The 20,208-nt window shown below is 49.0% G+C and overlaps 2 protein-coding genes across 4 annotated transcripts in view; one reads left to right on the top strand and one right to left on the bottom strand.

Moving 5' to 3' along the window:
- The window catches only part of jarid2b (jumonji and AT-rich interaction domain containing 2b), a 60,193-nt gene extending 58,441 nt beyond the window's left edge, over window positions 1-1,752 (top strand). For all 3 annotated transcript variants that reach the window (XM_023811978.2, XM_072705384.1, XM_072705385.1), the window contains one exon: window positions 4-1,752. In XM_023811978.2, coding sequence (XP_023667746.2) covers window positions 4-186 — 183 coding nt within the window. In that variant the 3' untranslated portion in view covers window positions 187-1,752. The remainder of the gene's footprint in view (window positions 1-3) is intronic.
- A 369-nt stretch (window positions 1,753-2,121) lies between these two features.
- dtnbp1b (dystrobrevin binding protein 1b) lies at window positions 2,122-19,717 on the bottom strand. Its single transcript, XM_023811998.2, has 4 exons — window positions 19,426-19,717; window positions 4,901-5,056; window positions 3,314-3,457; window positions 2,122-2,477 (listed from the first exon to the last, which is right to left on the bottom strand). The coding sequence occupies exons 1-4, from the start codon at window positions 19,466-19,468 to the stop codon at window positions 2,332-2,334; spliced, it is 489 nt and encodes a 162-aa protein (XP_023667766.1). The 5' UTR covers window positions 19,469-19,717; the 3' UTR covers window positions 2,122-2,331.
- Between the last annotated feature and the right edge of the window lie 491 nt (window positions 19,718-20,208).

Genomic DNA, 20,208 nt, shown 5'->3' with positions numbered 1-20,208 from the left:
CAGGAGCAGATCGACAGCCTGGTGGACCTCGTGTGCGGCAAGGCAATGAAAGGCCATCAGAACTGTAACGGGGTCGTGCCGGGCAAGATGGCTGCCAAGCGCGGCCCGCGGAAGCGAGCGACGGTGGAGGTTTCACGCTCCCGCCTCCCGTCCTCCCATCTGGCCAAAAGTGCTACGGGTTCCTAGTGAAGATGCCAAGAAGTCCCAGGGTGGTGTTCTTTATTTGTTGTAACCCTTGCCCACGATACCCCACTTGTCACCCACTTCCTTCCTGCCATGAGGAAGTTTTTGCACTAGAGTTTGATGTCATCCTTGTTTTTATGAGGTCTTCTCATGTGGAAGAGCCTAGCATTACATTGACATTTATGTGGCTGCACCCCCCCGCCTCACCCTCCCCCCCCCGGCCATCAGACGCCGATCCTGACCCATGAACCTGGCAGACAAAAAAACCGCTCCCTTTAAATGACGTGGTCGGTGACAACACACACCAGCGCAGTCTTGCTCCGGTTCAGTCTTTCCTTGGTGGGGGGTGCCAACTTTGTTTTCTGGGTGCTTCTGTCATTTATCCCCCCTCCCCCCTGCTGGGGGAGGTAGTCATGGGAGAGGAGCCTTATGTGGGGCTCTGCGCTTCAGGAAGGTTCCGGCAAGACTGGAGTGGCCAACTGGACACGTGCAAAATGCCGCCCTCCCACAAGCATGTGGAAACTGTGCCTGATTTTATTAGGACACCTTGTGTTGGTTTTTCTGTTTATTTTTTGGTGCTGTTGGGTATTACTGTATATCAGACATCAAACAGGAAGTGCTGCGTGCTAGTTCTGTTCAGCAGGAAGGTGTGGGTCCTTCCCCTTTAGACGTGCAATCCTATTAACATTCCATACATTTAGTCCTACAGTTTCATCCGTACCGGTAAGCATTAATAATTATATTATTTTTAATGTTTTGATTTTTATTTTGATCTGATGGGCTTCACAGGTAGAGCCACTAGGTCTGAAATGTGAAATACGAGAATCCCAGTTTTTTGGTTTTTTTTGTCCCTCATTTTTGGGTTTTCCGCTTTTCCAGATGTATTATAAACGCCGTGAGATGAATGAAAAACAGCAGACTCTCTTTTTGTACATAGTCCTGTAAATTTCTTTAAATACTTGAGCCTTCTTGGGGTGTGGGGGTGGGGGTTGATGAAGAAATAGCCTTACATTTCAGATTCTTCATCTTACAGGGTCGCTCTTGTACCATAAATAAGTGCTGCTTACGTCACAAGGAGAAGAAAAGAAAATGACCTGGAGTAGTGGCGCCCCCTTTAGTTTTTCTAGCTTTACTTTTTTAAAGAAAAGGGAAAATATTCACAAATGGTTTTTACATTTTCATTACTGAAAATTACAACGATTTAGTAGCTACTCATGTTGCACTGAGCTTGCCAGTGGTGACTGTCAAGATCTTATACCCTGTTTGTCGGTCGCTGTCCTTCACGGAAGACTGAGCTGTTTTAGGATATTTAATGAAAACAGAGTTGTGTTTTCAGACAGTGTGGTTGTCAAGTTTTTATGGCCTTACGATGTATTTTATTCCGAATTAGTTTTGTTGTCCTTTTCTACGGTAAAACTTGCTTACAGTCTGACGTCTTTAATTTATTAGCCCCACCTCCTTCCTCCCACAGGGAAACAAATGTTCATGTTGCTTATTGCCAGTTTAAATTTTTTTCCCCCGAGTTTGTACTTTTAAGGTTTAATAAACTAAAGGACGATTCACTGTCAATTATTCCCAGACTGTTTTTCCTCTCTTTGCTCTTCTGCACACACCACCTCCTAACACCAGTCTCCTATCAAAAAAAACCCACGCGTCAGCACCACCATCGGGCCGTCAGCTTGCTTTAGAGACCTCCCCACCGCTTACTCCTATTTTACTGACTCAGGATTAATTTAAAAAGGCATCTATCTTGGATACCAAAACAGGCTCCTACTTATCTCTGCCTGTACAGCCACACTATTCTAAGGCAATCTCCTGCTTCCCGTTGCTGCCCTATCAGACTAGAGTCTATATTTAAATGGTCTTCAGCAGAACCTGCCTCTTGGCGTGGTTAGCCAAGACTAGGTAAGTACATAAGTGGATTACAAACAAAAGAAGGACTTAGAAGAAGGCATTTTATTGTAGTACATGATGTAGAAGCTGGGTGGGTAATTTTTACTGCACAGGAATGAGCGTTAAGATACAAGACAGTTTGCTTTTTACAAAAGAAAAATTAGAGAAAACAATCAATCTGAAAAGTGATTTCCCGTTGGTGTGGTGAGCGTCACTCACGCTGGCTGCAGAAGCAGTCCCATCCTCCGTTGGCCTCTAGGTGGCTTGTGTACCACCCTCGCTCCGTGCCCCGCCCTCCTGGCCCGGCGTGCCTGTGCAGGTGGAGGACAGCTTGTGCCGCAGCTCGTCCTGTGTGGGAACCTGCAGCGTGATCTCCGCCGGGAAGGATTCCAGATCCGGACCTGGGCGGGGGGGGTCACTGGCTCAGTTATGGCGGCCAGTAGATAAGGGCTAATGAAGCTAATAAAGGCAAGGGTGACGCGTTTATATAGTGTGGCCGTGTTGCTTGCTGCAGTGCCACCTAGAGGAACATGGAGTTGGTGTGAAATATTGACTCATATGTTAAATGGCTAATCTGATGAGCAGTGGGTCATTTAATTTCTTATGGTTTGTTCAGCAGGTGCCTTTATCCAAAGTGACATGCATTAAGCAAAATCAGGGTCAGACAAACTTTGGAGCAATTGAGGTTAAGGGCCTTGCTCCAGGGCGCAATGGTGACATTGCCAGCGCTGGGATTAGAACTGGCAACCTGCCGGTCGCAGGCACAGCATCCTAACCCACTAAGCCACATGCTGCCCCCATTTCAATATTGTAAAGGTGTGAGCTGTACGTGAGGGGTTTCTCTAGCAGGACTTGACACATCACAGATGGACAGAGTGTCCTGCAGGGGGGCGGCTGGGCCAAGACTCAGACTTCAGACAATCAACCTTAAGTCCTTGTGGTGTAGTGGATAATTAATGGAGGACAAAGCCAGGACGGAGAGTCCTTTCATCTGTGCTGTTCCTCTGTGTGTTTGCAGCCCTTCGAAAAGGGCCGAAATGAAAGGAGACTCGGCTTTAGGTCAACATGAGCATGGTTTGTGGTGACTGCAGAGCAATCTGGGTTGGTCATGTGACCTGCATTCTGGCCAGTGCAGCTGGAATGACCGTTCTTCCACCTTTATGACTTTATAGTCACCCTCCATTACTGCTAAGCTAACCCTCTGAACTGTAGGCCCATTGCTTTCATTGCGCCTTACCCAGCATGGGTGAAGCCACGCTGTTGTCCTCTCCTCCAGAGTTCAGGAAGACGTCCAAGGCCTCCTGGTCAGACATATCCATCAAGTCCATCTGCTCCAGCATGTCCACGTTCACCTCCATCGAAGACATGCTCCCTAGAGGTTCTGAGCGTCACACAGACAGCGAAATGGGTCACAATCAGGGGAAAATCCAGCAATCCCAAAGGGCTTTGCCATCAGTGAACCACTGAGTGTAGATGAGAGAGGCATCCTTCAGCCAAGGGTGTGTCGAATGGATCAGCTCACATGCCAGAGGTGGAGTCTAGTGAGAGACACTTGCAGGGACCTTTAACCCTGGGCCAGTAGAGGCCTGATCACACGAGCAAAGGTGCCCAGTGGGGCAAGATGCCACAAGCCCAGGATCAGAGGCTCCACGGACAAAGCAACAAGAACAACACGAGGTACTAGGGAGGCAGAAGCTGTGTGGAATGGCATGGCGCCCAGCGGTGCAGTGGAGACGAGCACGGGGGGGCTGTCTGTCGGGGGGGGGGTCACGTCCTGTCTGTCGGCACTGGTGCCAAAATGCGACGTGTCGTATCAAATGCCAGAGATGTTCGCAAATCTCCTTTGCCATGCAGATGGATGGGCTGGCACGCATAGAAATGTGCCCCCCCCCCCCATGTTGCCATGGCGACCAGTCCACGGCACACCCCTCCCCCTTGTATTCAGACCGTCAGCCGAGCATACAGAGTGCAGTTGACAGCGTACCCCCAGCCGCATGCTCACTCACACTGCTGTGACCCCCCCCACCCCAGCCAGTGCATGCTTCACAGACACTGCATGCACTGCGCAGCAGACAGACACGTGTGTAATGCGGCCATGTGTCGCTTCTGCTGTGCTGGCAGGGTTGCGTACCTCAGGCGGCAGGAGACGGCCACGGGGCGGGCAAGAAGAAGAGAGAGATGACACTGTTACCACGGTAATGCATCACTGAAACCTCTCACACTGCACGTGGTTGTGAGCTCCCCGAAATGCCCACATACAGCCTCCCTATCGGCCAGTTACATATGAGGTGACTTGCTGAGTTGTCTGCCCTCCCTGACCTTAAGGGAATTGCTCACAGAAAGATTTTCTCTTGCACAGTAACATGGCTGAGAAGGAAACATCTCAGCTGAGGTGGGGGGGGGGATGATCATTCTACACTCTCTCAGAGTCTCCTTTTAAATGGTGGCAGAAGAAACAAACAGAACTAAGATCTCAAAAAAAACCCTGATATATATAGGCTGTGAGACTCATTGTGTGCCAATATCATTTATTTAACAGATGCTTTTGTGCAGAGTGACATATGACTGAGAATCTGAGATCACAGTCAGCACTTGGGGATAAGAGCCTTCCTCAAGTGCCCAACGGTAAAATAACACTGCCTGCCATGGGACTGGAACCAGTGACCTTTCGACCATGGTCACAGAGTCCTAACCACCACTTGAGTCCTCTGGCAGTTTTGAAGATTTATAAAATATATTTAGCAAGGTAAACCACACTCAATCCACAATTAGTCAAGTCATTTCTAAAGCCACAATACAAAAAAAATGTAACATGGCCGCTCACCTCTCCTGTCAGCAATCTGTAGGTACCCCGCAGAGAGGTACTGCTCCATGTCCTGCTGGAAGGCCTCCTCGAAAAATTTCTGCCTCTCCTTCAGCTTGACCTGTGGGGGGCGCTCTGCTTCCAGCCTCTTCTGGTCCTGCTCGGGGTCAGGCTCCGCTGCGGAGGGTGAATTATATGTCAGCTATTGGACGCAAACAACCTCAGGAATCTTCCAGTTCATGTGACCTCGTTTTACTTTGGACCTGCTGAATGCGAGTCAAAAAGCCGGTTCTGCACATATTGCGTTTTCTATCATGGCAGGAAGGCTGCTACTATCCTAAATAATGCACGTTTGGTTTACGGCGGCGGAGAACAATGTCGCAGAGCTTGTGCTCCAATGGCAACGATGCAGGAAAGAGGGGAACTGGAAGCTTCCTGAACTCAGAGTAATCCCAGACATAAAGACCACATCCAAATACACAATAACCAGCAATTGTGCCAGGGCAGACAATGAGTGTTGGAAACGAAGCAACTAGCAACCGCTGCATGTGGAGACTGGACATGATCCGAGTGGCTTGCCAAGGTGTGGCAGGCCGTAGCTGCAGATGCCTCTACAGATTTATGGCAGGGGACACGCGGACAACCACGTAGATGGGGCTGAACACAGTCTTAAACCTTAAACCACTATGGGGGCCGAGTTCTTACTTTTAGTGTATGCTGAGCCCTGCGAGACGTGATGTGCTCTTTGGCCCTGAGACGATCGCTCGCGTTCGTAATGGCCGCATAATAGAACAGCGATAACATGATTGAGGGCTTCTCCCTGTTCCTCCATAAACAGACGCCAGCCTAAAGCACCGTGCGCCGGTAAAAGCAAAGAGCGCAGGGAAAGCCGGCGGCGGCGGGCACAGGCTGCTCGATTAGGTCTGGGACCTGGGGAGGTGCTTTCAAATACCCCCTTCCCTTTAGTTTGGCATCACATCAGCATTTCTTACAGGCCCCAGCCTTCCAAAAGGGTACTGTTCACGGTGCTAGATGGCCCCGGATGATGCTCCTGATCCCCGATTTGATTGGCACCTCTCTCTCCAAGAAAACAACAGCCCCCACCCCCACCTCACCGGAGCAATGCCTGAATATACGTCCAGCTAATGCAGTAAATGGCAAGTGCTTCCACTGCTTATTAGGGATTGGTCCGGAGGGTTGCAAGGCACATTGAAGTGAGTTCGAAGCAGCACTGTCTCCAAGAGCCGTGGGAGATTAGGACTCGGATGGATGTTTCTAAAAGGAAATTAATTAGCCTGGTTTCATAATTTAAAACCTTTCAGTTCAGCACAGCTCCGAGAATAATTCGAATTTTTCTGTCCATCTTATTCCTCCGTCCATCAGATCCCAGACGCTCCCTGCACAGGCCTTCCACAGCCAACCCTCACACCCGTTCGATGAGCGCTAGCTGCCAGCAATTAGCCAGCCTCCTAATCAGCGCCTCCCAAAGTGATTGACTGAGCGGCTGTTAGCCTGACAGCAGAAGCCAGCTAATTGCCAGCAGATGCCTTAGCGCGGTGGAGGGTTACGCGCTCGGCGAGGTATTACGCTCATTTTTGAGTTTGTATAATTGGAGCTGGTCATAAAACCTTTTGTTTTATTAAGTTACTTACTGGAGGTTTTAATTACGCTTTTTGCTTGCATGCTGCCAAGACAACTGCCCATCTGTCACTCACCCATGTCTTTGTAAAGTGCCTAAACCGCTCGTTAACTGTACGCCCGTCCCGGTGGAAATCGGCTGTACCTTGTTTGAGACGGTAGCATAAAAAGCAGGAACTTGCATGATTGGCTGAAGGCCCGATTCCACCGGCCACAGTATCAGCCGTGTGTCCAGGCCTCTCCATCCTCAGCTTGCGACACTCACACAAGGCCTGCATGACAGCGCTTTCCTCTGCCGGCTCCCCGGAGGCACACTGCACGCTGTTGGTCTCCAGATGAGCCCCAGGGGGCCCCAGTCACATGACATACCGAGTCCCTCTTGGGTGGATGAGCAGGGTGCCTCCTGTCAGTCTGAGAGGCACAGTCCAGCTCCATGCTGGGCTGAGCTGGGTACAACTTCAACCTGCTACTATTGCCTGGCAGTGCTCATCCTGCCATTAATAATGTATCAGCAAGGCCATCGCTAGAACCTTCTCAGCTTGCCTAATGACTAGAGACCCCTGCACACCCTTTTACATAAACCAAGTCATTTCCACTTTAATCTGAAGAGACTGGGGTATCGTTACGAAGTAATGGCCTTGCAGGAACCGTAAAAGGCATACATGAAACAGGCTTTATGAGGAAACAACTTTCTGGCCTCCTACAAATAACACCATGCTCTTCAGCAGCATAGTAAGACATGAAAAATGCAAGCAATATCTGAAAGTGAATTGGCAGACTTTGACGGCGGTGCTGTGAGGGCGGTGCTGTGAGGGAGGAACAGAAAGCGGTGAGGTGGTGTCCTGAAGAGGGCTCTCTACCTTAGGACCAGAAGGCAAAAGCTGGAGACCAAGAACATCCAGTTCCTTGAGTGGAAGTGTTTATTATTCTCATCTACTAAGGAGTAGGGGACAGCTTCACCCTTCAGATCCACTTCCTTTAAGGGTTTTCATCAGATACATCTTCTGTAAACAAGATCGATTCCACATTTGCCTCCTTCATCAGCTCCTCTTTGGGGGTGGGAAAGTGTCTTGTGTAGCACTGTTGTGTCACACCTCCAAATCTGGGGGTTTGAATTCCACCTCCGCTCTCATCGTGAACTTTGCATGTCCTCGACGCATCACACAGGTTTCCTCTGTGTTCCAGGTTCCTCCTGCAGAATCACCGCTCCTGCTCTCCATGACATCCATCCCTCTCTCAATATTCCTCATCTCACCTGCCTGCTTCATTACGTGGATAATCCTCATTTCTCTGTGATGCAAATGGACGACAGCCCACTCACATGTGCGTGCCAGTGTCTGCTGGGCGAAGACCCGTCTGCTGACACCTGGAACGCGCAGGAACCTGTCGCCCACCACATCCATCCATATAAATGGGGTCCGCCCTCACGTTTCACTGCCCTGGGCAGACTTCAAGTAAAATGGGCCGAGACAGAGGGGAGGGGGGGTGGGGAGTGTTGGAAGACAGAGCCCGGCATGGTCTGTCAGCTCCTGTCTGTCCGTGTGCCAAGAGGATAGTAGACCTGTCCAATTGCATCATCTCAGCCTCAGCCGAAAGACGAGGGGCAGGCAGCCCGTGGAATCTACTTCCCCACCCCCACATTATAGATAAGACTAAATGTGGCATGCGAAAAGCAGTGGTGACTGTGAGCCCAGCCTACCATACCTTAGGACCAGAAGGCAAAAGACTAGTAAAGCTGCCTCATGAAGACAAAGACATAGCACTTTGCTGTAAACCCACAAGTGACTCGGAGCCCCCGTTCACATTTTACAGCAGCTATTTCACCGTCGAGCTTGCTAAAGGCCTCCCTTCTGGCCTTGAAATCTATACGACAGCAGTCGGACACGGCAGTTAGAAGCTTGTGTCATTCTTGAGAAACTGATTTCTGAGATCCTGTAAGGCTGTGTCTCCATGTTGCACAGTCCAGAGATCAAAATAACACAGTCAGTAATCTGCAGTGAAGCATTAAGAGGTCCATAGTGTCGCAGCAGGAATGCAGTCACCCCTTCAGGGCCACTGATACTGTATGGGCCCTTACAGCGGCGAAAAAATGTTATGAAGAGGCAGGCCCAATGCCGATGGGCTACGGGTAAAATTACCTGGGATGCCGAGTCCTCCAAAGGTCACTGCACTGACTAAACCAGAAGTCATTTGGCAGGGATATTTAACGAGGATCGCTTGAGTTGTCACAGAATGGATGGGCGGATAGAAGAAGAATGTTTAAAAAATCCAACACTAGAGTGTTAGTCAGTAACAAGGGAAGCCATGCTTTCCCCTTTTTGGTTAATGCCGAAAGCAGCACCCTCATTATAATAAGCTATTCGATAAACCACACAGCGCACACTATAATGAGTCACGATGCACACAGCATGCAACAATCTCTTGAAGACATCAGGAGGCACCCGATTTTCCTCGCCAAAGAAAACTCCGGGTTTCTATTCTCATGCTGATGTCTAATTCCAGGAGATCAGTTTGGGTAGATGTGCGGAGCAGCTTCATCTGCACAGAGCAGAGCGGGAGAGGAGGCGGAGGCGGGACTGTGCATAAGGCGGCTAACTCACCCTCCCGTCTCCCACCTGTCATCAGCATGCCAGCTAATATCCAATCAAATCAAAGTCCTCTCAGTAGGCAGTGAGCCTGTACAAGTATGACATCACAGTGCAGCATGACACCAAACCCCACCGTCCCCAGCAGAGGATGCCATGTCCCGGTGTTGCCTGATGTCAGACAGTGGACCTCACCTTCAACATCAGGAAGTGCAAGCTTTTCCCCTGCCTCATTTTGCACCGGATAGTGTGCTGACCTTCCCAGAATCCTTTGTGCAAACGCCTGCAAGCAACGTGGGAGTGTGAAACTGCAGGCGGGCTGAATCACAGGCCAGTCATGTCCTGATAGGAAAACAGGGTCAGATCACAATCAGATGGGCGAACTATACGGCTGACTGACCATTGATGTCATTAGAATGAAAACGAGGCCTTAACCTCGCCAGGTGCACCAAAAATACATTTATACCTCTCTGCTTCAGAGCAATGTGCTGCTCTTAAAATGCTAAATCCTAATGCTTCCAGACTGCCCCATAGACCATTGTGGTATCCGTTATTTGTGATATACAGGCATTATTCCACGCCAGCCTTTCTCACTGACCTCCCTGAAGACATCACCAGAACAAGACTAGATGCATGAAAGATCCAACAGGCACTCGTTGGGTAATGCCTGATTTTGCCAGGCACTCGTGGGTAATGCCTGATTTTGCCAGGCACTCGTTGGGTAATGCCTGATTTTGCCAGGCACTCGTTGGGTAATGCCTGATTTTGCCAGGCACTCGTTGGGTAATGCCTGATTTTGCCAGGCACTCGTTGGGTAATGCCTGATTTTGCATTACCCCTTAGATCCAGGAGCATGAGGAATATCTTTTCTGGTCATCTCTTTGGTGTCCCTTTAGCTCCAGAGGCTGTTGCATACATTGCTCACGATTTCCCAACCCAACCACCTTTTCCCATTGCATATTTAAATATCTATATATCAGCAGACTTATCAAATGTAGAATTTTAAAAGAATCCATAATCATGCAGCAACCTTGTGAATCCTTTATAGTGAACCACAAAGGAAGGTACTACTTACAGTGCGCTAAAGCATGGATAAACTACAGTCAGCCTTATAGGTTTGAGAGGGAGAGAGACTTCTTATTTATGGACATGAATTCATGAAACAGGTTGAGCAACTGGATATTTGCAATTAAGTCACATGGCAAATAACTGAACGAACCAAGAGTAATGCAGGAACAGTACCGCTTGCTTTTGAGTCCTCATCACTATCATCTTCTAGTTTCCTTTCCCATTTGAATCTCGTAAAATGTCAGAGTGGCAGAAGTATGCTGGCCACCCTCCACGTGCAACATGACACACTTCTCCATTTTTATTTTTAAATCTTCCCTCCTTTGATGACATTTCTAAATCAGACAGATTGGCCTTTCTTCCAGAACCCCAGCAGAACCACTTGGCAGGTCACAGCTGGAGGCTCTTCTCTCTGGCAGTCAGCAAATAGACGGGGAGCCCCAATCAGGTCTCGAGTTGAAGAATGAGCAGCTCAGACTTCGGAACAATGGAGACCCCGCGGACTGCAGCGCAGTACACTGTATCCCTCTCTTCCGGCACGCACAGCCACCACCGTCTCCATCACCGTTTCCATCACCTCATCACGGCACATCCTCCTGTGTCTGATTAGTCACTTCAGCAGCATCACTTTCCCTAATTTGGTTGTGATTTTAGCCCAGCGTTTCCTCCAGGGTTGGCCTCATGTGCTCAGATCTGCAGCTTGGTTTAACAAGTATCTTACAATCACAGTAATGGAGAGCTCTGTACTCTAAGGGATCATTCAAACGCTTCCTCACTCCCGTTCGGGTAATTTGTGAGGACATCTTATTAGAGAGATTAGATCAGTATATGGGGTGACACAGTGGTTAGCACTGTTCACACACTTCTGGGACCAGGGTTCAAATCTCCACCATGGCTGTGTGTGTGTGTGGAGTTTGCATGTTCTCTGTGTTGCACCAGTTTTCCCCCCGACACTCTAAAAGCAAGCTTAGGCTGATTGGCGTTACCAAATTGCCTGTAGGTGTGTGAGAGTGCCCCGTGACAGGCAGGCCCCCCATCCTGGGTTGCTCCCTAGTTTGCACCTGTAGTTTCTGGCATAGGCTCCAGACCCCTGTGGCTGCAGAAAACGGATGGATAGTAGCAACACACAACCTCATAATTATGATTGTTATCCCAGTTCCAAAGAGACACTTCACCTTGGAGGAGGGACTGTTCGGAGGTGAAAGAACCCTAAGTTCACTTCCCCTCCATCACATGGATCCAACTGTATTATTCCTGCTGAACACTGATTATGAATCCATGGCTGAATAGAGATGTGGTTCTTGCATTCTCTGATGTATAAAGGTCCAGGCCAGCCATTAATCTGGCTTTCTTATTCCTTATTATCCCAGCCAGCTCCTTCATGCCTAACATCCCTAACAAAGAGATTTTGTTCCAAACCATTATAATAAAATGAAAAGCTAGTACTGTACCGAGCTAATTAGCTCAGACAGTCACACATTTCAGGCCGAGGATAATCAAAGTCATCAGACGTAATATTTCAGCAGACAGTAAATGCATCAGGGTGGACCAACTCAGAGCTGGCATCTCACTCATCTGTGTCTTCGGTAGGGAAACCAAAGCTAAGGCACACCATCAGTACCAAAGAGCACAGACTGGTGGGTGCAGAATGAACAGTGAGCCAGAAGAGATTTTCATGGTTATGGAGCTTCTGCAGTTACTGATATATAGAGAAAAATCTAGGTGGTCTTTCAAACAAGCTACCCTTCTCTTATTTGCAATTTCATTGTAAAGCTGTTTGCTATGATCACTTTATGTAGGTAACCACACAGTAAGCCCAGAGCTGACTACGATCACAGATATTGGTTGATGTGGATGGCTCTACTCAAGCAAGTCTCCAGTCCCAACCGGGGGAAAAACACACTCATATCTTTTATTTCTCGGCTGAATTATTCATTAGAACCGAGGCCCTGGCCAGGATAAGCAGTTCAAAGGTGGATGAATGGATGGATTATTCATTGGTGCACCCTGATCTATTAGGAAATGCAATAACGCTGATGTGGACCATTTCACTGCAGTTATAAGGCCGGACTCCACATCAACATCCTGTCAAAGGTACAACAACACTACTGTCTACCCTATAAATTATATGGGGTACTATTAGTTTTTAGCAACAAAATATTAAGTTATCAAAAACATTTGTTGCATAGCTAATCATTCCAAGTTATGTGGCATTTTTGTTTATTATGGTGATATGGGTTTTTTCTACACTAATTCATAACCACAAATCTCAGGTGTTTATAGTCAAGGGCCTCTGGCACCAAGGAGACGCGGCACGCTGACATTAAACTTCGCAGTGCAGAAAGGCGAGGATGAAAAACATGCGGTTTCTTTCATGACGCCATGATGAATGCCAGGTCCACCTTGTAAAGAAATGTATATGCGATCTATGTGCCAGTTTATGAAATGCTGAGTGGGAGGACCTGCAAAGTGCACACCTTTCCCTCGGGTCTATGAGCACGCAGACGCACCCCAAGATGCCATTTGCCTTTAAAAAAAAGTTATTCAGAGAAAAGGAAATGATTGCGGCAGAACGGGTCTTTATAAAGGTTTTGATGGTCACATCTCTGCATAAATGAACCACCCCCACCACCGCTGCTGCTGGTGTTTAGGGGGCCTGTTACTGAAGCATAATGCCCCCCCATACCATCAGAAGGGGTGCGAAACTCAGAGGGCCATTAGGGTGCAGAGAGGCTCGCGGTGAATGCATCCACGTTCTCTACCAGAATCCCAAGTAGCTGAATCAGTAACTGCTCTCCAGCATCAACAAAATATCTGTTACAGCAGGGAGGCACTGTGGTTAACCCTAACCCAACCTTGGACTCACCAGTGCCCTCTACTGTTGCACGTAACATGGCGCATGGCACATGTCCATTACACAAATTCTGAGAATGGAACCAGAATGGAACCTAGTAGCCAGCCTGAAGGGTATTCCACCCACACCTCAGTGAAGAAGGGTTTACATCTCTATCGTAAGGAAAATCACTGGGTCACGAAACAGATACGAGTTACGAAACGCCCCAATAACACAGTCACGCTTTCTCTTTTGTCACACAGGGTGGCGATGTCTGCAAATGGGGGCGGCCACTGCCATTTGTGCTGTGAAATTTCTGAGAATAAATTCACACCCCCCCCCCCCCCCCCGCTTCATGACCGGAGCCGCTTGGTGCTGGCAGCCATGCGAAAAAAAAAAAAAATCAGGCATGAGTGAGTCAGCAGGTGCGGAGCACTGGGAGGCTGCGTTCGCCTGTGATGCAGGATGCAGCTTTTAGCCGGATTTGTCTTTTATCCTCCACAGCAGAAGCCCCATCTGAGAGTGTAGGGGCACAAGGGGGGGGTCTGCGTAAGCCAACCCAAGCCCAATTAACCAACAGGGCCACGTCACGCTAATAAAAGAAACAGGCTTAAAACCACAGCTTTGGTAATAACTGAACTGAATCAACGAAAGTCAGTATCTGGGAGTGTTGGTATAAAAGTGCTGAATACATTGAATATACTTCAATGTACGTTTTCTTGTTTATCGTTCAAGTCGGGGGAGGGATGAGTCACCGTTTTAAGCAGGACGCCAGCACATGCGGCCTGTGATCCATGCGTGACATTTCGATACACGCTGGCCTGACTACTGCCACAAGCAGCCAATCCTGCGAGTGAGCACGCATCGAAATTTAATAGGCAGACTATGTCCAGGTGCTTCTGCTACAAAGGCTGATGCAATTCATTTAATGCTGTTCAAGAGTCGGGGCACATTTCTGCACGTCAGCTTAAGCCGGAGCAGACAAAGCTACTCCACACCCAGACGGCTATCTGAACCACATGTCTCCATTGTGCCCCCAGGCACTCCTTGTTCCTGCCTCAGATGTAACTAACCTTTAACTACCCTGCAAGTGTTTGTACGACAGGGAGCTCTGCTGGAGCTCCTAATTTAACTTCAAGAATAAAGCCCAGCGGGCAGCGAAGCGGGCCCCCAGACAGAGCGCTGAGCTTGCTGGAAACAGTGGCAAGGGGCACCCTTTATGGCCAGGCGCTCCAGCAAGCCAGCGCTGCGAATGGAGGGATAAAAGGAAGGGAAATAGAGGGTGACCCCCCCGCAGAAATCCCACTAGCCCGACCGGGGGCCACGGCTCTGAACGGCCGTCTCAGAAGGACAGTAATGGGCAGCGTTTCCACTCCTCGGCACTGAAGGCCGAAAAACTGCAGGACGATAATGTGAGACCAGGGTGAGCAAATTAAGCTCTCAATCAAGTCAAGGGAGGCTCAAAGTCCAACCCAAGAAACCCAGGGGATGCATGAGGGACGCAGCTACTAATCGCTAGTTTATGCCTTTGTTTTTCTAGACCCTACCACTGAACAGGAGACAACTGCTGTTTTACAGAGACCTCAGGACCCAAATGTGGCTTTCAGGCAGTGGAGGGCAAAGCTCACGTGGAGCCCTGAGCATCAGTGCTGACCCCTTGCCAAGTTGGCACCCCCTCAGAAGATGGCACTCTAGGCAGCCGCTTCTCACCAAATAGGTAGACATGAAATGCTTTAAGGACAAAAACACGCAGTACTGACAATACATGTCATGACTCTGAGCAGTCATCAGCACACCAGCCCATTCCTTATTATTTTCGAAATATAACTATCCAACTGCAGATATACTGTGTTAATTTCTCATTATATACATGTAGGATTTCAAACATTGCTATGGAAACTACTTTAACGAAATACCCTAATAGCAATCACACATAAGCCAAGGTCAGTGAGCCTCGGCAGTCAATGTCTATGGCCTTGTGATGTGCAGTACAGACCTATTAACGTAGGTAGCCAAACATGTCCCCAGATTCATGGGAATCAGGTAAACAACTGCTAAATCCACCTTTGGGGGGGGGGGGGGGGGGGGCGGGCTGGGGCACTTAGCCGGTAGGCTGCCTCAGCAGGCAGCGAATCCCCAGTTGGATTTGTGAAGAGCATGCAGTGAGATTAGCCTGCACTGAACGCAAGAGGCACGCAAGCGCTTCAGTTATGAGGGTTTTGATTAAGGAATAAAGAAATCCGGGGCCTTCCCAGGAGAGCCGGCTAACTTCCTGGAAGGGAGTGTGGTAACATGCATGGAAAACCACACCATTTATCTCGAGAACTGGCGGGAGGAAGGTGACAAAATCAGCAAGGAGAACCCATTAGTATGGCACAGGTGCAAAGGTCTGCCTGCAGGGCTTGTTTGGCATCCTTTTTCCCGCCAATGGGGTGCTGAATAAAGGAAGGAACGCTGCCCTCTGCTGATAGCAGTGGTTTTTAACGCATATGCCTGTCCATAGGTACTTGCCTTTGGTATATTAATCACATAGCATTTTTTAAATTTAACTACCATTTTTTTTTGGTTTAATAAATCTACCCCCAGGAGACCACATGAGGATCAGGCTTTAATATATAAACTATATTTTAATGCTGCAGCATATTAAACAATCTGTCAAGAAATTTATTATTATTTTATTTTTTTTTATTTTTTTTTAACACATAGAATAAAATTCTACCACATGTCATGTGTCAAACCTGAGGCGTGACACCCGGGAGACCTAATTAAACTTGACTAGCAAAAACATTTTAAAATAAGACATTTTTGCTTAAGGGTTTGAGCCGATCTTGAGGGGGCTGAATCGCACCTGGGGCCCGAAATGCTTACACACTAATCTCTGCAGCCGAATCTTGAGTGGTTCCTCGGTCACAGGGGCTATCCACTTACAGGAATGGTGAACTGAGGATCTGTCTGAACCAGAACTACAGACATAAACTGAACCAAAACTAAACAACTGAACGCACAGCAGATTCTCTCACACCACCTTTGGTCAGACCTGCAGCATTAACGGTTTACAGTGACCTGTAAGCATACACTACACAATTCCACTGGAGACTTCAGCGATCAAGCAGCTCATTAAATTCAAACCTCCCATTTCCCCCGTTCTCCTCTGAGCTCCTGTTTCACAACCAATTAGGTACTCGATCTCCCTCTCTGTCCCTTCTCAGGTATCCCTAGGAGTAGGGGTCACTGCAGGCAAATTGTTCAAATGAATAAATAAATCCGACCCCAGGAACCCAGACGTAATGGTCCCTCCATCAGCCATGGGTGGAGTGTAGACGACAACTGACCGCAAGCAGACCGGGGGGAGGGGCATGCCTAAATTCATCGTTACTTTTGTGTGGGGTGTCAAACTGGTCCTGATTCAGGATGATGTCATCTGCCGCACGCCTCTGTGAACCCAGGACCATGGTGATCATGGCGACAGGCCATGGCATTTGGGATGGAGGATTTTTCTAGAAGCGGCTTTGCAGGCCGATGACACCTTCATCCTGTGGCTACTTCTATTTCAGCACCGTGAGGAACTCTCCGTTCCTAACGCTCTATGGGATGTGTGGGCTGTCACCCAGCCCCCCCCCCCGCTGAATGTAATGAAGCCCCAAACATGCTGCAGGCATGCCAGGTCCAGCCTGTTGCTAGGACGCCGCCACCCCCTCCCCCCTCCCAGCAGCCTCAGGTTGAGCATAATTCACTTCAATAAATAGTACATAATGATGGATCAGAACTTTGGTTTGTTTTCATAAGAACACCTGAGCACCCTGTTTGTCATCATAAGAGCCTGCAGAACAATAGTTTTAATCCCCCCCCCACACACTCCAACCCAGCATATCACCCTCCCCCCAAACTGGAATGCTTGTGCCCACTGTTGCCATGCCAGCACCCTAACCCCCCACCCAGCTGTGAAGGACAGCAGCTTCCTTGAAGGGTGGGGGGGCTTTGGCCAAGAGATCCTCCTCACCTTGTTTCCCTCATAGCTCCTCCACCGTGCGGAAAGCCCCCCCAGGTGAGCAGTTCCCATCGCAATCAGACTATTCAGGAACAAAGTAACAGCTCAGCCTCCTTGCACCAGTGACAGCTGCACTGGGAGTTTGCAGAAGGTGGGGGGGGGGGGGGCGGGGGTGACCGTCGGGGGGTGTAAACAGGGGAGGGGGGGATAGACACTCAAGTGGCTTTTTTTCTTGAACAGAATTTCACCAGAAAGACATCAGCCGTCGCTCCGCTGAAATGTAGAGGAGGGGCTCCCTTATCCTCATTGCCCCTCCTCCCACCAATTAGCGTGCACCGACAACACATCTCTCGCTGCCCCCCCACACGCTCAGCGCACCTGGGCCCATCCTGCACGCCGGCATGGAGGTGTGGACAGCACCGCGGTACAGAAATAGCAGTAATTAACATGAAGACCTTGCTTCAGGCACCAGCAGTAAAGTGGGTTACAAACAGATGAGAAAAGGCAGCTTGAATTAATACACCTCCCCCAAGCACCCCCCCACACCCTTCTGCCGCCTGTTAATGAAGACCCAGCAGGGCAGCCGGCTGACAACAATAAAGATGCCGCGGCCGGTTCAGTACCGGCGGAATATTACAGCTAATGTTTCCTTAATGCTAGGAGTCCATCACTCTGTGGGCAGAGGTGCACATGGAGAAGGCCCAGGACTAGCCCCAAAAGGAGGCACCATCACTCCAAGGGAAACACCAAGCACCCCCTGCGGTGGGAAATCAGAGCTGGAGCACCAAAGGTTACACTCGCTCCCTCATTTTCAGTACAGACATTGGATTACAATCATGTGTCTGACATTCATATTAAAGACCAGACAAAAATTACTGCGTGAAGCCAAAGCCATTTATTGGGCTCAGGATGGATGTCTCCAGCACAGTCTAACACAGTGCAGAGCTTAGTTTCTGCTCTACAGAATTCTAATGCAATTAGTGCTTTATTCTAGATCTCTGAGGCAAAGCATCTCCACGAGGGAAGCATGGGAACAGCCAGGAAGGGAAGGGCCAGGTGTGTGTTTCCAGCCTCACTGTGACAGCATCCACCTGAACTGTAATACACACATGCTGCAATCACACCCATCTCCTCTGCTCTCAAAGCCTCACCCCAACAAGCATGGGTGACATGACCGTACTGCGCCCATGCGGAGAGGCTAATTTCAAGGAATGCCCCAGGGGAACATGGGAAAAGGAGTCCTTCACACAAGATCCAATCACAGACCTCAGACAAACTTAACTAACATCCCTATCTGGATATTAAGGACCAGGGGTCTGTATCACAAAGCCGGATTTCTTGCTTAGCTGGATACATTTTTTTATTTAAGGTAGTCTTGGCTAAATGTAAGTGAATGAAGATAAAGTCCATTTAAATTGTAGTACCTTAAATCTACAAAGTTATCTGGCTAAGCAGGAAATCCAGTACCATGATACACGTTCCTGGTCAACAGGTTAGACAAATTCAGTAGGACTGAAGGATCAGAGTTGCCCAAAAACAATCTATTAAATTATAAGTTTAAAAGCCTGAAGTTGCTCAAGGGAACTTGCAGTTAACACTACAGATGGGAGTCTTCCAAGTGTGAGCTACAGAACCCAGATGGTGAAATCAAGTCAAGAGCCAAGCAGACCACTGACAGAAAAAGGAGAGCAATGATACAAGCACCACTCTGACAGAGGCAATCGATCCCACCCCACCCCACCATAACTGAAGCCATAACATGAAATTCTGTTCACCAAGTCCTACTGTTACTCTGTTAATCATTATCAACAATTTAAGACACTGAAAATAGCATTCTGAAACAGTAAAGATTTTTTTTTAAATCATCTATTAAGTAGGCCAGACACACGGCACTCCTGAAATTTAACTGCGTGTCATTCTTATTCCTCACGGCAGGACTAAACTAATTAACAATCCAAACAGTGGCAGGCTGCTCCGTCGGCTTAAACGAATAAAAATGTCAGATGATTCATGCAGGAACGCCACGGCTTCGGGGTTTTCATATAAAATTTGCTGTCGTGCAAAGACCCCAAATCATCATAATTTAAAGTCGCTAAAATGCATCGGCACGCATTAGGCGGAACCTGCACCGAAACACCGGCGTACTGAACGTCGTTTACGGCGCAAGTGCACACCCCTAAAAAGAGCATGAAAAGGAGCCCTCGTCCCCGCTCACTGCTTCCCTGACGGCTGTTGAAAGTTGCAGAGCCCCGCAATCTTGTACTCCGTCTCCGACTTTGGGCAGATCGCGAACGCATATCGCCCGGCACCCGGCTGCCGTTACGTGCCGACACCGAAAGCGTGAAGGTAAACGCACGGAGCGGCGCGCGCCACAGGTCTCGAGGAGCGACCGTATCCGATGAGGCGAGGTGATGGAGAGCAGCGGAGAACCTACAGGAGTCCCTCTTGCCGCTGTCAGTGGAGCCTGGGGAAGACATCCCGGAGCGGTGTTTGCCGGTGGTACAACTCCGGGTCACAGCGCGGACGGGCCGCCGCACATCCTGCACGGCCGACCGGTAAGAGCGCAGACGGAGCAGGAGCTGAAGCCAGTCCTGTAAACGTACATACACAGGCGCGCGCAACCGCTCACGCGCACAAGCAAACGCGGGAAGTGGTAACGCGCACTGTGTCCGCCGCGCCGCCTCGCGCTCTCTGCAGAGTCGCCCCTGGATAGACTGCGATATGGAGACGTTACTACTGTAGGAGCGATTGTAGTAGTTCGGGAACGTACCACTCAGCGGCTTCAGATTAGGGGGAGGCAGAGAGAAACTGTAGCCTGTCACAATACAACAGGGCTATTTCCGTGGCGGGGTCATATTATCCCCACGGTATCAAACAATACTGTCCTCCCCAAAATAAAAATAAAAAAACATGGCCGCTAGGACTATAGACAGTAGTCTGTCTGTGTACTACTGATTCATGCCTCCCCTTGCAGAACTTCTCTGATCTGTGATCCCAGAAACATGTGTTCACGTTTCTCTGGAAAAGAATCGCAGGTCAGAGTTATCATGATGGGTTTGACAACTTCAGACAATAACTTCTGGACAGAGCTTCCAGAAGATAGAGGGAGACATTAACTGAGTAGTTGTAGCAGCACTGGGATTTAAGCATGTGACTTTTGTGTCAATCTGTGGCATGACCCTCACCAGAAGAAGCAATCTGAGGATAATTGGAAATT

The sequence above is a fragment of the Paramormyrops kingsleyae genome, chromosome 23 (assembly GCF_048594095.1).
Source record: "Paramormyrops kingsleyae isolate MSU_618 chromosome 23, PKINGS_0.4, whole genome shotgun sequence".
Classification (NCBI taxonomy): Eukaryota; Metazoa; Chordata; class Actinopteri; order Osteoglossiformes; family Mormyridae; genus Paramormyrops; species Paramormyrops kingsleyae.
Note: the sequence above shows the minus strand (reverse complement) of the source record. Positions and strands in the feature narration are given on the sequence as shown.